Here is a 15,847-nt window from a genome sequence, read left to right as displayed (position 1 = left end):
TCATCACAGATTTAATGTGGAGTGTTTCTACTGGTGAAAAGGCGGACGTTAGGGCTTAGTAAAGAAGAAGATTCACATAAAAAGCTTCTGTAAAGCGGAATATGTTCACAAATACCAAAAACAGTTTTTCCACTTTATTTTTCCTTTTTTTTAAACGCTGTAAAAGACGGAACTGAACGGCAACAGTACAGAGCAGCACCCGGACGGTTTACAGTGGGTACACAACAGGGTTATTTTGTAGTTCAGCCTCAGTGCAAGCCAAAGTTTGGGACATGTTTTTACTTAATTAAAAGTTCAAAGAGACTCTAACATAATGGATGCCTGACTGCAAACTGTCAGTGTGCCTTTAATATGTGATAAGGCGTGTAGTACAAATATAAGAATTTCACAAGTATGAACTTATGTACTTGTTCTACTGAGATTATACTGCCTTTAATTGTTTAAGTGTGCCCCTGTATGACACGATAGATTATGAATGTTTACATCAAAAACCTGCAGTCTCTTATTTATGTTCCATTTATAGTTTAACCTCCATACAACAGGACATTTTCTGTGGAGCAAAGGTGAAGACATCAGAACTTAGTATCACTGATGTGTCAGGTGTATGACTGTGAGGACTTTGAATCTGTAAATATGTTTTGTTAGTCTTCACATTTCATGATTGATCAATATTTCTAGAAATAAATCAGGCCTGGTGTTTATATTGTAGGCAAGAATGTTTTTAGACTAACTGCAGCTCTTTAATCTCGGACTAAATTCAGTCTGCTTCTAAGCGTCCATAAAGGCTCTACTAAAGGTGGCTTCATATCTTAAATATTTGTGTGCAGCATAAATATACTTCTGAACAAATAAGAGACTGTTATTTTTTTATTTGCAAAAGACATCTTTAACCAAAACCATGTTCTTCTAAAAACAACAACAACAAAAAAAAAATATAACAAAAGGTTAAAGCAGAAATATATTGGAAGTGCTGTAGAGACAAAAAACTGGCAGAGAGAGAGAAGGCTGGAGTGGATGGATTACTCAAGAGTGAACACTCAGAACAAAATCCAGTTTTTATTTCCTGTTTTCTGCTGACTGTTTTTGTTTGTTTGTTTGTTTTGTTTTATTTTTTCAATTTTAGGTGGTGTGACCTAAAAGTTGTGCCACTGCACTTTTAGGACCCTGGTGGTTTCACAGTATATTGTAGTACTAGTATTATAATTCAAATTATTTCTTCTTGCATGGGCCTTTATTTAGAAATTAATCCACACCAAAACAGACATTGGTAATCACCTGAAAACAAGCCAAAGTCTGTAAAACATCAGCAGCTCACACACTGCAGGGCATTCATCCATCCACCGGGGCATTGCAGACATTCGTCTTCCTAGCCACACTTTCCAATTCCTCATGTGGGATCCTAATGATCTTTAATAGATTGTTAACTGCTGAGAGTCTCTGCTCTCTTTTTTTCATTCTCCACCCCTCTTTACTAGGGATGGGTACCGGTGTCCGGTGCCATGATGGCACCGGTTCTGACATAAACGGTAGTAACCAGACCGAAAAGCAGCGCACATTTCGGTGCTTTCTTTTCCTGAGCTGTGATACACTTTAGATTCTAGCCAATCATTTTACGTTTCCGAGGATAGTAGGCGGGGCCAGGTACGTACGTTCTGTTAGCGCAGAGCTACAGATTAAAAATGTCCAAGGCGAAGCGGTCAAAAGTCTGGCTGTACTTCATAGCAAAATATGCAAACTCAGAAGCCTGCAACAAGTGCTTTAAGCTGATACTGTGATACTGTCAAAGGAGGTAACACCTCAAATCCGATGAAACACCTGGCGACGCATAGCGTTTTTTTTAAAAGCCCAGAAATGCGCCGTATTTGATAGCTTGCTGCGAGACCTCACACCGAGCACATCTACTGCGGGTGGGTTGCCTGTTATGCAACATCCCCCAAAAACACGAAGAGGAGAGTCCTGGCCCCTAGCCTGCCAGTGTAGCAGAAATGATGACGGATGATGATGGCAGCAGCCGTTCTTCTCTGCGTGAGTAGCTAATTTACGTTGAGTAGGCTAACCACGTTATTACATTAATGCATGTAAGGTGAACTAGCAAACATCATCATAGCTACATGCGGCTGTCCTCTTGTTTGATGGCAGATACTCCCTTCACCCTGGCTAAAAAGGCTAAAATGACCAAAGAAAAAGTGGAAAACAGTTAAACATGAGAGGTTTAGGACAAAGTTTGTGTTTTTTTTCCATTGTTTAAGCACTGCTTCCAGCCAAGAGTGATACCATATATGCCCCATAGCTGCAGAAAAGGCTAACATTGTTATCTTTTTACAAAAAAACAGCTGAACATGAGAGGTTTTTGGACCAATTTTGTGTTCTCCATTCTTTAAGCACCGGTTTGAGCAACGTTTGAGCACCGGCACCGTTTCAAAAGTACCGATTTGGCACCAGTATCGGATAAAACCTAAACGATACCCATCCCTACTCTTTACTATTCTTGGATGTAGCTCATTTGAATCTGCAATTATTAGTGCTAAAAATGTCTGCACCTCACCAGCCTTTGTGGGATTTTTGCCATGCTTAAAAAGTTATTAATGGATTATGATTATCATTTCATTGCATTTTTTTTCTGCATCATATGATTTGACCAATGTATGAGGTTGATACAGATCACCTCTCAGTGTGCTTCTCAGTGCTTCAAGTGAGCAGTTATTCTTTTTATTACTGATAAACCAGTTAAACTCTCCTTTTTCTGTTTGCTTGTGTAGTAAAATCAGAAGTGTCATAGCATGCGTGGAATTGCCTAGCACTAAGTAAGCAATTCTTCTTCTGTATAGCTATAATAACAATTTTTTCTTATTCTTTTCCAGATGGATTGTAAAATTAGAAAACAGCCACATTCTTTTGTGGTTCTGGTAGTAGTGTCAAATCAGATATCAGTCATGTACCGTCACAGTCACACATGAGCTTCCTGTGTGACTTGGTTATTAACTTTATAACTATAACTACGTTTTTTTAGTTATTAATTTCATTCCATTTACTTCGTTATCACTACCATTTTTACCAGTTTTACTTTAATTACCTCTAGTATAGATAGATAGATAGATAGATAGATAGATAGATAGATAGATAGATAGATCTTTATTGTCACTGTTACCAGAACAATGAAACACAGTTTGGCATCTCTCCCTTTGCAGCTGTAGTTTTTTGTTCATAATGCTCATGTCTGTGTTATTTTTCCATGCAGATATCTCACAACTGTTGGCAATTAAAGAGGTTCCCCCTGAATGGAGCCCCACCTCAGATCCGCAAGACCCAGAGGTCATCCAAATAAAAGAGGAGCAGGAGGAGCTCTGGACCAGTCAGGTGGGAGAGCAGCTAAATGGGGTGCAGGTGGCGGATATCTCCAGGTTTCCAGGCCATACTGTCAGTGTGAAACATGAAGACAGTGACGAGAAATCCGAGTATTCACAAACTTCTCAAAGAAAAACTAAATGCAACAGAGAAGCAGAGGCTTTAAATGCCCCCCCAGCTAAAGGAATAAAAATGGAAACTGATGGTGATGACTGTGGAGGACCAGAATCAGCTAGAAGTCCAGATCAAGATATTTATGTACATCCAAATGGTGATGAAAAGGCTTCCAGCTTATCTGAGACTGAAGTCAGTATTAAGGATGATGATGATGACTATTATTGGCAGGAGCCTTTATCAGACTCTGGACCTGACACTGAAGACAGTGACAGTGACTGGAAGGAAACCAGGACACCTGAATTAGTTGTAAATAGTGACAAAGGACAAGACAGTTCTAAAGTATCTGAATGTAATAAAACTTTTCTTTGCAAACAGTCACTTCAGGGAGAGAGGGGAAGAATGTCTTCCTCTGGTTTGGCTAAAAAGGAATGCTTTACAGTATCACAAAATGATGATTCATCAGTGGCAGTACGCACCGGAGAGAAACCATTTGGCTGTGACGTTTGTGGACAAAGGTTCAACCAAAAAACACATCTAAACACTCACATGAGAATTCACACGGGAGAGAAACCCTTCTGTTGTGATTTTTGTGGACAGCGCTTTAACCAGAAAACACATCTTAAGATCCACATGAGAATTCACACGGGAGAGAAACCTTTTGGTTGTGATAATTGTGGCAAAAGATTTAGACACCAATGCACTCTCAAAATACATATGGCAGCTCACACTGGGGAGAAACCATTTACCTGTGACGACTGTGGTAAAAGATTCAGTCATCAGAAAATTCTAAAGGCGCACATGACAATTCACACAGGAGAGAAACCATTTCACTGTGATGAATGCGGTAAAAGTTTTAGCCAACAGGGAATTCTGAAGGCGCATATGACAGTGCACACAGGAGAGAAACCATTTGGTTGCAGTAGATGTGATAAAAAGTTTAGACTACATAGTGATCTCACAGCGCATATGAGAGTCCACACAGGAGAGAAACCATTTGGTTGTGATAAGTGTGGTAAAAGATTTAGCCAAAAGGGATGTCTGCAGAGACACCTTAGACTCCACACAGGAGAAAAGCCGTTTAGTTGTGATGACTGCGGAAAACAATTTAAGCGAAAGACACACCTTAAAGCACACATGACAGTTCACACAGGAGAGAAACCATTTGGCTGTAATGTCTGCGGCGTAACATTTTCACGACAGGGAACCCTGAAAAGACACATGAGGGTCCACACACGATAGAAACTGTAAAGTAACAGGGTTTTGTCCAAAATATTTGTAAAGTGTGTTGGTGCAGATCAGAGCAGTGGATTTCCTTCATGGCGCCGTGATAACTGAGAGTGTAGGTTGATACCTCTCAGACAGGTCTACTGTATTCCACTGTCTCTCTTCTGAAGCTTAAACAAAAATGCATAAGGGAGAAATATCCTAGAGAATGACGAGGTAAATGATGATGCTAACAAAATGTTAACATCCATGGAAAGAAGTAAATTCTCCCCAGTCACGTGTGATGGTAGAGTGAAGCAACTTTTACAAGTTAAGAATGCATTGCTCAAAAAGTTAAAGAAATACTTTTTATTAAGAGTATAGAATCAAGTCAGTTAAACCACTGGGATATTAACCCGGTCAGTCAAGTAGCAGAGGGGGTTATTAGTCAGTGTTAATGAAATTAACAACAGGTGCACCAGGAGGGCGATGATGAGACAACCCCCAAAACAGGAATGACTTTTTCCCCTCCTTTTATCTCATTTTTTTTTCCACTATTTTGGGATTTGGTAAGGGTCAGTGTCACTACACTTAGCAGATGATTCCTGGACCCTACAGAGGTTACATAGGTAGTCCAACTCCTCCAGGATGGCACATCAATACTTGCCATTGTCATAAGGTTTGAGATTCCAGGAGACAGGCAGTTACTCTGGGAGAGCTGGACAGGGCTGTAGGAAATCCTTAAACCACCAGCAGGACTGGTTTCTGCTCCTTTGTGTAAGGAGGGACAGGATGAGCACTGCCAGAGCTAAAAAATGATCTTCAGCAGGACACTGGTGTGAATGTCTCTAAACAAACCATCAGAAACAGACTTCATCAGGGTAGCCTGAAGTCCTCTTGGGCCCTATGCTCACCGTGGTGCCTGATTGGCAGTTGCCATCGAATACCAGAATTGGCAGGTCCACACTGGTGCCCTGGTGCCCTTGGCAAAATGGACCAGTCTGTAGCATCTTTTTTTCACTTTAATTTTTGAGGTGTCTTTGAATTAAGCCCCTTAAGATAATTTTCATTTCCTCAAACAATGAGGCAGCCTTTCATTCTATCTCATTACTCCAGTCCATATCAGTATTAGATAGCCATTATGATTTTTTCCCATTGACATCTTCATAGTAGTCAATTCATGTTTTTGAGCAGTCCATTTAGTAACACAAATAAGATTAATGCTGGGTTCAGCCCCTTGTCACATTCGATTTGATAAGTGGTTAAGAAAAAGGATGGATGTACTGTCTGTGAAGGTTCTCAGTCATCTAGGTCATCATATTCTAAAGACCTTGGAAAGAAAAGCGTCTCGACTTCTTTAAGTTGCGAGAAGCTTCCTCAGTTCTAAGGTCAAAGGTATTTGACCTTAGAACTGAAGAAGCTTCTCGGACGAGAGGTGAAACGTCTTCAAGCAACTTAAAGAAGTCCAGAGGCTTTTTTTCTCAAGCTCCTTACACAATAGATGGACTACATATTTAGTTAATATATAGATCAAATATAATAATAATACTATTACTTTTAATAACAGGAAAGCACATAAGAATAGGCTGGATGGAGAACAAATAACAGCAGGAAAGTGTAGCTCGACTGCTAAAAATAAAGTGTTATATCGAGAAAAAGTGTACTTTCAGCGTTGATCAAAATGTATAATACTCCTTCCTTTAGCCTTATACACATTTTGTTATTTACCAGTATTATGATTTTTATTATTGCTCCCAGATTTATTTTTTACTATGCAATGTAACCACTCATGATGGCTCTAAAGGTAAATTTGCCAGATAAATATTTTGTATAAGACAACTGTGTTTCTAATTTCCTTTGACTTGATGGACTGAAGACTTGAGGTCCACAAATAAAATTTCTTAACATTTGATAACTTATCTTTGTACTGTTTTCATGTAATCCCAGGTTCTTAAGCAAATATTGCAATACTGTACATTTCCCTGACAAATACAGATAGTGACCTCATTCAGGTTAAAAAAAAGAAACATAAATCACACTAAAACTGTGAATAAAATAAAACACCATTCTTTGAACAGACTCGTGTTTTATGTGTATTATTTGCATAAGCTAAGGCGAATATCATGTCAAACAATGTAAGAACAGTTAAATCAACATGGATAAAGAAATGTTATCACTATCCAAGTGTCTGCTCAACAGTAATCAGTGCCGCTCAGCCTGACAGTGATTAGAAAAATGAATTTAATTTAATCAGATTACTTGTGGTATAAACGTTTTTTCTCCTACTTATCACACCCATGCCATTTACAGCAGATGACTCCTGTAGCTGTCGCACTGGAATGTGTTTATAAGGTGATTGTAATTTTCAAATTTGGATGTTTAAGCTGGTTCCTATGTTGTGTTGTCGCCACCTACTGGTGGATCTGAGTATGGCGCTTTGTGGTGCGCATGCATGGTTTTTCGCAGTGTTTGCTGGTGAAGAGAAGTAAAATACTGGTTAAACATCAGTTGGAGCATGGCCCTTTATTCTACTCCAAACATGAAACAAGAATAACCTTCAGGAGCAGTTATAACTCCCCTTCCCTGAACCAGGCTGTATCAGAGGGCTCTTCCTGTTCAAACGAAGTTCTTCCTCCCACTGTCACCAAATGAGCTGTGCCCAGGACAAAGCATCTGCCATTACAAAGCATTACATTATCTTTCCTTCTGAAATACCCACATAGTAAGGCCTCAAGAAGAGAGCCCACTACGTTAGCTTCTTAATGGGGTTCTACATTGAGTTTAGGCCACACAGTCTCAGGTTGCTGTTAAATTGTCAAATTAAATAAAGTAAAGAAAGTTTAGTGTGAATGGTTGTCAGGACATCAGTGTGTATGCAATGTCGAGCATCCTAAATCGAAGCAGCACCACCCAACCAATACCTGGAAGAGATAGAAGCGCATCGCAGTGGTCCCTCTCGCGGTTCACCTTTCGCAGAATCGCTGTTTTTGCTGATTTTTTTTGGTGCAATTTTGCATGCTCTTTTTTTTTTAAAACAGCGTATCGTTTTCTGCGCCCTGATTGGCTGTAGACCATTGTCAATCAATCTCGTGCTATGTCTCCAGTCCAGTACAGAATGCGTTCAGCTTGTCAAATTTACATACATCTTCGATCGCTAGCAGTGTGGCTCTGTGCTGTAGTGTATGTTTGTAAGTTTTCTCCCCAACAAACATAACAATGTCGACAAAACATTTTGCACCGTCAAAGGCAGATGATGATGCCAAACATCGCATAAAAAGGTGGACTTCTGGACATGCTAAAGGAAGGTAGAAGTTACCGTATTTTCCGGATTATAAGGCACATTAAGCGAAACAAAACAGTCACATAAGTCAAACTTTACCCGAATCATTCTTTTTGCTTCCTCCACTACTGTACCATTGATTCATTAATGCTGAATGGTCTCAAAAATAAAGCTGACTACTTTATGGTTTTCACCTATCGCGGGTTATTTTTAGAACGCAACTCCCGCGATAAACGAGGGACCACTGTACAAACTAATTATTCTTTTTACTCACAGTGTCACCAAAGAATTAGTTATCCAGTGCTGTATTAAAGCACAAGAAGGATAATCGAGTATACTACAAGACACTTTAAGTGTACTTGAATACTCCCAAGTACTTTTAATGTTTTATTATATATCCAAGTGAACCAAAAATAGCCGACATTACAAAAATATCAATTGAAATTACATTAGCCGTCATTTTCTTCCAATAAATACACTAATAACCTCTAAAACGTAAAGTATATTCACTACATAATAACAATAATAGGCTGACCAATAAAGTAAAATATAAAGTGGATGTTGGGGTTCTGGCTTCTTGTTAACTGGGTCACTGTTTTTATTGACATTCTTCCTTTTATGTTAGCATCATGTTAATGTTTTCCCAGAGTTTCCTGTCAGTAACCTCAGATCTGTTAGTTTTCTCTTCCCCTCTCTCCACTTCTTTGTTTGTAACTGCCAGCACAATCCTCATCTTTTCACCCGTGTCCACTCTGTGTAAATAGTGTCGCTTCACAGCATTTTATCTGTATGCCGGGCTTTATATAAAAAGGGTCTGTTTTTGTCTTTCTGCTCCTCTGGACTTCATATTCATGTGGATTTCGGATTCTCAGGATGGCTTTTTGTGATTTAATGTGCATTTAGTCCTGTTACCAGTAAATTTATAGCAGTCGATTCAAATATTTTCAAGTCCACATCTCAGTCCTGCATGTGCAGAATTATTACTTGTATCTGCACTACCATAAATATAAATTGATACATGTGAATACAGGTAATACAGTAATACTTAAATGTGCTTTAGTGTAGTGTAACCACAAAAGAATCTGAATAGAAAAAATAACACTGTTTTTTATTTTCCTCTTTTTATGCTTTATTTTTATCCCTCGTCCTGTAGAGAGGACAACGCTCCACTACCCATCTCTTCAGATCTGTACTGAAACATCCATCCCACTCATCCCTCCACCATCTTTTTCACTACTACAGTGCATCCACCAGCTTTACATCAAAGCTTGTCAGCATTGTCCTGATTAGATTAATGTTTTGAAAGACACAAGTTTGGGGTATGGGCCAAAAAGATGACAGTGATAGAGAGGACTGTAGAGTTGAAATAAAATAAACATAAGACCGAATAATGGACAGTGAGGAAAAATGTACAACCTACTCTACATGAGACTAAAAATAATGAGCTTAAAAACACAAATACACAAACACACACACAGGGCACAGTAGTGTTGTGTGCAAGTGTTAGAAATAAACAAGTATTAAATATGCAATACATAGATTCATATACACTGATGTATATGGGAGATATACAAATAGGGATAATGTTAACAGAACAAAAGTGTGAAAAATGATGGAGACACGCACACTCCTGGTAGTCGAAGGGAAGAAACTGGTTTCCTCAACATTTAAAATCTGCTAAGGTGAGACTAAAGTGGTTTATTTCTTAGTTTGTGTTGTGAAAATAAGGTGAGAGGTTGTTCTTCACATGCATCAACTAACAGAAGACTTCCAGATACCATGAGGGTGAAGATTTGTGCAATCCTGGTGAAGATGGGTGCAGTTAAAGGTCAAAACAGAGGGAAAAGAGGGATATCTGATTAACGCTTATCCCATCGAAATGTTACGCTCAGCAATAGCAACTGGTGTCTGCTCTCTACAGAATTCAGGTTTAGAATTTTATAGGTTCGGCATCGATGGAAAAAGCCTCTGAGATGGCGAGAGAGGCGCCGAAGCACATGAAATGGGAACCCACCCACTTCACGGGTCTGTCACTTAAACTCAAATTGAGGCTGCCTTGCTTGCATAAGTTTCGTTTTGTTTTTTGTCCGCGAGGACAACAGGAAAGAAGAAAAAGGAAGGAGAGAGACAGAGATAGTGAAAGATAGGAGGAGAGCGGCCGGGCGACGGTGCAGGTCTACTGCGAGAAGTGGTGAGAATTTAAAACGAACAGATCCTAAACATAAGCAGATGTGTGTGAGCTGCAGAATCACAGAAAGAATCCAGAGTTAGAAAAGAGAGAGTTTTTTTTGTGTGGCTTTTTTTCTCTTTTTCCATTTTTTTGTGTTGGTTACAGTTCATAATGGTTCAGTAGTTCCACATAAAGATAGGAGATGGATCCTGAGGCAGATGGTTTGAAGTGCATGAAGGTGGTCTGTAATCCTCAGGGGATTGCAGGGAGATGTGGGAAGGCTCAGATGATACCATACTGGGCCAGCTCATGCAGCTCCAGGTGATTGAAGGCCTCCCATGGGCAAATGACAGTGATGTCTGCAAAAAGACAGCACAGATGTGAACTTGTTTAGGTCCCTGCAGAGCACTGAAGCCAATGGTTTCAGCCGTAGCATACACTTACCTGTGCCTAAGCCCTCCATCCCAGGGATATCATCTCCAAATCTGCAAAGAAGAACATTGCAATCATTACAAATCACTTAATTTGATTTATTTGGTTTTTAACAAGACCCCGAAGAAGAAAAGTATTCACAGCATACCCCTGGATTCCCTTCTTTGGAGGCTTGCTCTTGAACTGACGAGTCTGCCTCTGCTTGAACTTGGGGGGTCCCTTGCGTGGGGTGGCGGGGCCTCCGCTGACACGGGTGGCCGACTTGATCTCAGCTTTGGGTGGCTCAAGATTCATTTTGAGCAGTTATGTATGAGGATGTGCGTGCAGGCTGTTAGCGTTAGACACCTCTCTGAAGTCTTGGTGGTGAAGTCTTTATTTTTGGAAACAAAGGGAAAAAAGCAATTAAAAGCACAGAAATAAAGAGAAACTCTCACTAGGTTATTATCTGCAAATCCTTTTAGTGTCAAGCAGCGAATGATCTGAAACTCTCTAACCCTGTCTCAGATAGCAGGCGGCTCCTGTCACCTCTGTTTGACATTACCATCTATAATCCTATTACTGATCTGATGAGCACCTGCCAGGACTTACACTCTCATTTTTCCCAGCACCTGAATGTGGTGGACCACATTGCAGCTTGTCCTGCTGGGATGACCCAATTACCCATAATCCCTGGCTCAAGTTAATAAGTGCGCTCTCCTTCTCTGTTTTGAGCTGATTGTGAACTTGTAATCTTGTTAAAGCAAGGACACCACTGCAGAAACGCTGAGCTGTGCACTGAAGGTCTAAACCATTAAATCCGCTCACCATGTCCCAATGACACAGACAAGCCTGAACAGGTCTTAACCATTAATGTGGTTATACCAAGGTTATTACAGCTAACGCACGATGCTAACTAAAACAAAAACAAACAAACAAACAAACAAACAAACAAACAAACGTCCTGAGTTTTAGTTTTTGCCAGTTTGGTCAAAGTTGCCATCACAGCCTGTCTGAGGAGGCTTTAATGGAAATGTTTGTGTTTCAACTGTAATTTCTATTCTGAATTTTGCCCGGAGAAACACCCTGTGTATTTAAACAATAAAACTGGCAAAACAAACTAAGAAAAACTAAACCAAAAAAAAAGTAAATATTTTTAGACAATTAAAAAAAAAAATTAAGATATAGAAAGTAAATTAAAGAAAGAAAGCAAAGAAAAGAGTATGTGTGGGTTAAATATACTCACATATACACACTCAGAGATCTGCTTTTGTTTGAGCCACAATTTTAAAATGAAACTTTTTTGACAGCTTTAAACAGGCCAAACCGAAGTGAACGTGCTTGTTGTGAGATCATTTTAAAATATTTTTTCTGTCCAGGTTGCTGATAAATGTATCTGTCAGATAAATAAATGAAGCAAGAACTTGTACATGAAACAACAAGTTGTTATATCCAGGTTTGGAGTAAGTTTGCACTGTAGGCAGTTTTTAGATACACTATAAAAATAACTGATAACTGAGTGTTAAACAGCGTCGGTCTATAGATTGCAGAATTGCTGATTAACAGAGGTCAGAAACATCTGCACTAATTTACTCTGTCATGTTTAATCACATTACAAACGACACCATAAATCGCTGTTTACTTTTTATATCCAAGCGGGACGATTTCTGGAGCTCTAAACTCTTTTATCTGGATTATTTTCTCCTAATAAAGGAAAAAATGTTAACACCCATGTTCTTCACTGAGACACACAGAGCTGCAGAAGAGCAACAAAGTTTCCCACCGACGGTGTCTGAATATCAGCACTGATCGGTGATGATGGTCTACTCACCGGCTGCTTGGGTGAAGAACAGCCAGACGAGTGGGTGTGAGCGCAGCGCCGATCCGTTTAGCAGATGAGTGGACTTCTATGCTAGGCTTGCTGTGAGGGCCAGTCGGGGCTTGTGGTCCCTCTTATAGCCGACACAGATTACAGAGGCACCGCCTCCCTTCTTGACTGTCAACAGTTCACATGTTTGAGGTTTAGGTTAAACTGTAATGTGTACATAGGTGCAAACGTGCACATTGTGAACAGTGGTGGAGCATAACTGTGTACATTTACAGTCAACTTCCAACATTTCAGTGAGAAATTTCACTGTGAAATTATACAATTGTTGATATTATTATTGTCTTACAGATGTTTTCTCATATTTTGTAACCATACATTGAATTTGAGTATTTTACAGAAACTACACTACAGAAATATTTTAAAAAAGATAACATACTGGGAAAAATGATCTGTTTTTTATTGATTTTATTGATATTTTGCACTTTTTCAATGCACTATATTTATCTGCAGCTGCGGTTTCTAAAGCTGATATTCTTGTACACAACATAAACAAACTAAAATTATTGATGACCTCTGATCTACACTCGCCAAGTTCTTTTTCACAATATGTGTAAATCAGCCCTGTGCCACCCCCGGGACATAAATACTGATGCTTTCAGAAAGACATGCATAAGACTGCCTGTTGTAAAAAACATCGCTGTTAGCGTTTTAATGCTTTCCTTTAAGGATCATGTTAGAAAAATGAAGATAATACAGAAATGTAGTTCCTTTAGTTTCCATTTGCAAATTTAAAGCAGAAGTAAACATGTTTACAGCCTGCTACAAAGCTTTGGCCTCTATGAATAGTTTCTCTCTTTTTGTAACTCACCTGATTGATTTTGTTAAGCCTTAAACTCATACATGAGGCCACGTTGATTAACACATTCGGTGGTAGCAGTCAGCTATGGCCTTTCTCTTTCTGAGCATTTCTGTGGTCATTATCTAATAAATAATATGTTTTGAAGTTCGTCCTTCAGTTTTGGTCAGTGATTTTCTAGTATTTTATTAGCCTGTTACTTAGGAACAGTGCACTGCACCTGTATATTTTAAGACAGCAGGCAAATGTAGCTGACAACTTAGCATGTCCCTCTATAGTAACACCTGGTTCCCAAAACCCTGTGATGCTATTAAAGCTGGCGATGGGTCACGTTACTGTGGCTACGTCCATGATTTAAACCCAGGCCACAGTCTCCTCCTGCACCTCCTAAACTTTCGTTGCTTAAACCTGATCAAGTAATGAGTGAAAACCAGCTGCTTTCCCTTTTCCACCAGAGCCAAACAGTGTGCAACGATGGATGCTGTTTGGGATTTTGGATTAGGTTAAATAAGAAAAGTGTCCCTTATATAGCTGGAGAAAAATAGCAGTTAATAGGACAGAATATCAGCAAATTGATCAAATTAGGAAAATTGTTGCAGTCCCGATGCAGGATTTTTGCTTGCACCTCACTAAATGGCTTAAAATGATAAAGGCATTTGTATCATTAGAGTAAATTACTTAATTTTCTTTTCTTGTAAATTAATACTAGGATTTTTAAAAACTAGTTTCAACTTAAATGTATTATTTGCATAGTTTCTTAGTTGAAGTTATTTTTAGAGCAGCGTTTGTCTAACAGCCTCACAGTTTTGTTTAATGAGCTAATTAAACACATTTCATCTGTAAATAAATGGTTGATGCTGCGCTCTAAGCATCAGTAGGATCTGAGGATTTCTTCCAGAATCACTTTGGAAATGATAGATTATGGAAGAAAGATGCTCTGTGATAAATGCAGTTTGCCATATAAACATTATCTTTATGTATTTTATAGTATTTGTAATGAAGTTTTCCAGAAATGTCTTTAGAAATCCTAATGCTGATTAAATTAGTGATTTGAGTCAGTAGGATGCAGGATGAGATCACACAGCTTACAATATGTTCAAACAGATTATAGATGAAGCTGGAAGCTTCCTGAAAGCCCCACAGTCCCACTCCATCTTTGTTATGCAATCTCTCCATCTGCTTAAGGTGAAACCCTCCAATCCTCCAACCCACAGAAATATTTTACATTGTCTGTGTGTATCACTGTAACACCCTGCAGTGGGAGTACTCTCCATTAAACAGGGGACTAAGCCAACATCAGCAGCTCCTATCTACATGCTAGAGACACACTGAACATGTGGAGACATCCCAAACAGCAGCTCGGTTTTCTTTTAAATAATTGAACTGGAACCATCCATCACAAAGCACTGTTAGAGAAATTCTTCACTCATTTGACCTTCAGCTTTAAACAAAACCTGCAAAACATTGCATGTAAGTTTAAGTGAAAATTTAATAAACAATAAGAAAAAGACAAAAGAAAAAATGAGAGCAAGTAAACAGGACAAATAACAAACTACAAGAGAGAGAAGACAAATGTTAATACGTGGAGTCAGGGTATATACATGTATATCTGGAGTGAAAAGAGGCAAATTGAGAAGAAACAGATTCAGAAGTACATCATGGGAAATCCCTCAGCAGCCTAAGCTAAAGGATGGTTCAGGGTCAAATGGTCCAGCCCTAGAAGTTTTATCAAAAAGGAAAGTTTAAACCCTAATCTTAAAAGTAAAGAGGGTGTCTGACTGAACCCAAACTGGGAGCTGGTTCCAAAGAAGTGGAGCCTGAAAGCTGAAAGCTCTGCCTCCTGTTCTACTTTTAAAAACACCTGGAGCCACAAGTAATCCTGCACTCTGAGAGGGAAGTGCTCTGTTGGGATAAAAGGGCTATACGATTTTTAACATGTGATGGGATCAGATGTTGCATGTGAGGAGAAGGATTTTACTTCAACTCTAGATTTGAAGACACTAATGTGGAAGAAGTACTGGCCACGTTCTCTAGACCCTGTTCTGGTCTCAAACTCCTTGATTCATATCTTTTTGTGGCTTTAAAGAAAAAACAAATCTAAATGTAAAAATTAATGAAAAAAGAATCACAATGACTCAGATAATCCTTCCTCTTTGTTTCAATATTAGCTTGATTTTAGGATCCTTTAAGAAAAGTGATTGTTGATGGAGTTCGGCGGGGCCCTGTTCTTGGCACATTTCTTTCTTTTCTTTGTAGACGACACAGTTTTATACATTTAAAACAATGTTCCCTCTAATTTTTCATGTGTCTGAGCGAACACACAAACTCCCTGAGCGTCCCTTGGACCACTGTGAGCGACAGCAGACGTGTGCACTGTGGTCACGCCAGCATCGAATCCATCCAAGTTACATTACAGCATTTACATTTATGTTAGACGACTTTTAATTAACTGCTTTAGCCCACTTACAATGAAAAATTTTAAAAACCTTGTTCATGACCTGTGTAGCATGTTAACACTATTGGAAGGAAAAATAACTTCAACTCCAATTTTGAAAACACAACTTTCTTTCTTTCTTTCTTTCTTTCTTTCTTTCTTTCTTTCTTTCTTTCTTAATAAAGCTCTGACTTGTATTATAATAC

At 39.0% G+C, this 15,847-nt stretch overlaps 2 protein-coding genes across 2 annotated transcripts in view; one reads left to right on the top strand and one right to left on the bottom strand.

Annotated features, from left to right (window-relative positions):
• Positions 1-6,744, top strand: part of LOC146703680 (uncharacterized) — a 32,492-nt gene extending 25,748 nt beyond the window's left edge. The window contains exon 10 of the mRNA XM_085467181.1: positions 3,239-6,744. Coding sequence (XP_085323307.1) covers positions 3,239-4,701 — 1,463 coding nt within the window. The 3' untranslated portion in view covers positions 4,702-6,744. The remainder of the gene's footprint in view (positions 1-3,238) is intronic.
• A 2,321-nt stretch (positions 6,745-9,065) lies between these two features.
• pde6gb (phosphodiesterase 6G, cGMP-specific, rod, gamma, paralog b) lies at positions 9,066-12,567 on the bottom strand. Its single transcript, XM_085467054.1, has 4 exons — positions 12,355-12,567; positions 10,696-10,917; positions 10,560-10,600; positions 9,066-10,474 (listed from the first exon to the last, which is right to left on the bottom strand). Exons 2-4 carry the CDS (start codon positions 10,839-10,841, stop codon positions 10,398-10,400), a joined length of 264 nt encoding a protein of 87 aa, XP_085323180.1. The 5' UTR covers positions 10,842-10,917; positions 12,355-12,567; the 3' UTR covers positions 9,066-10,397.
• Between the last annotated feature and the right edge of the window lie 3,280 nt (positions 12,568-15,847).

This window comes from Copadichromis virginalis, linkage group LG8 (genome assembly GCF_057382275.1).
Source record: "Copadichromis virginalis isolate Kocher_CV1m ecotype Utaka linkage group LG8, C_Virginalis_male_GT1.1, whole genome shotgun sequence".
NCBI classification, from domain to species: Eukaryota; Metazoa; Chordata; class Actinopteri; order Cichliformes; family Cichlidae; genus Copadichromis; species Copadichromis virginalis.
The sequence above is the reverse complement of the archived record's forward strand: the minus strand, read 5'-3'. Positions and strand labels throughout refer to the sequence as shown.

Excerpts from the sequence above, each read along its gene's own strand:
- pde6gb (XM_085467054.1), bottom strand. The coding sequence starts at position 10,841 with ATGAATCTTGAGCCACCCAAAGCTGAGATCAAGTCGGCCACCCGTGTC. Across the intron at positions 10,601-10,695 it reads CCAAAGAAGGGAATCCAGGG|ATTTGGAGATGATATCCCTG; the intron begins GTATGCTGTGAA and ends TCTTCTTTGCAG. Across the intron at positions 10,475-10,559 it reads GATGGAGGGCTTAGGCACAG|ACATCACTGTCATTTGCCCA; the intron begins GTAAGTGTATGC and ends GTCTTTTTGCAG.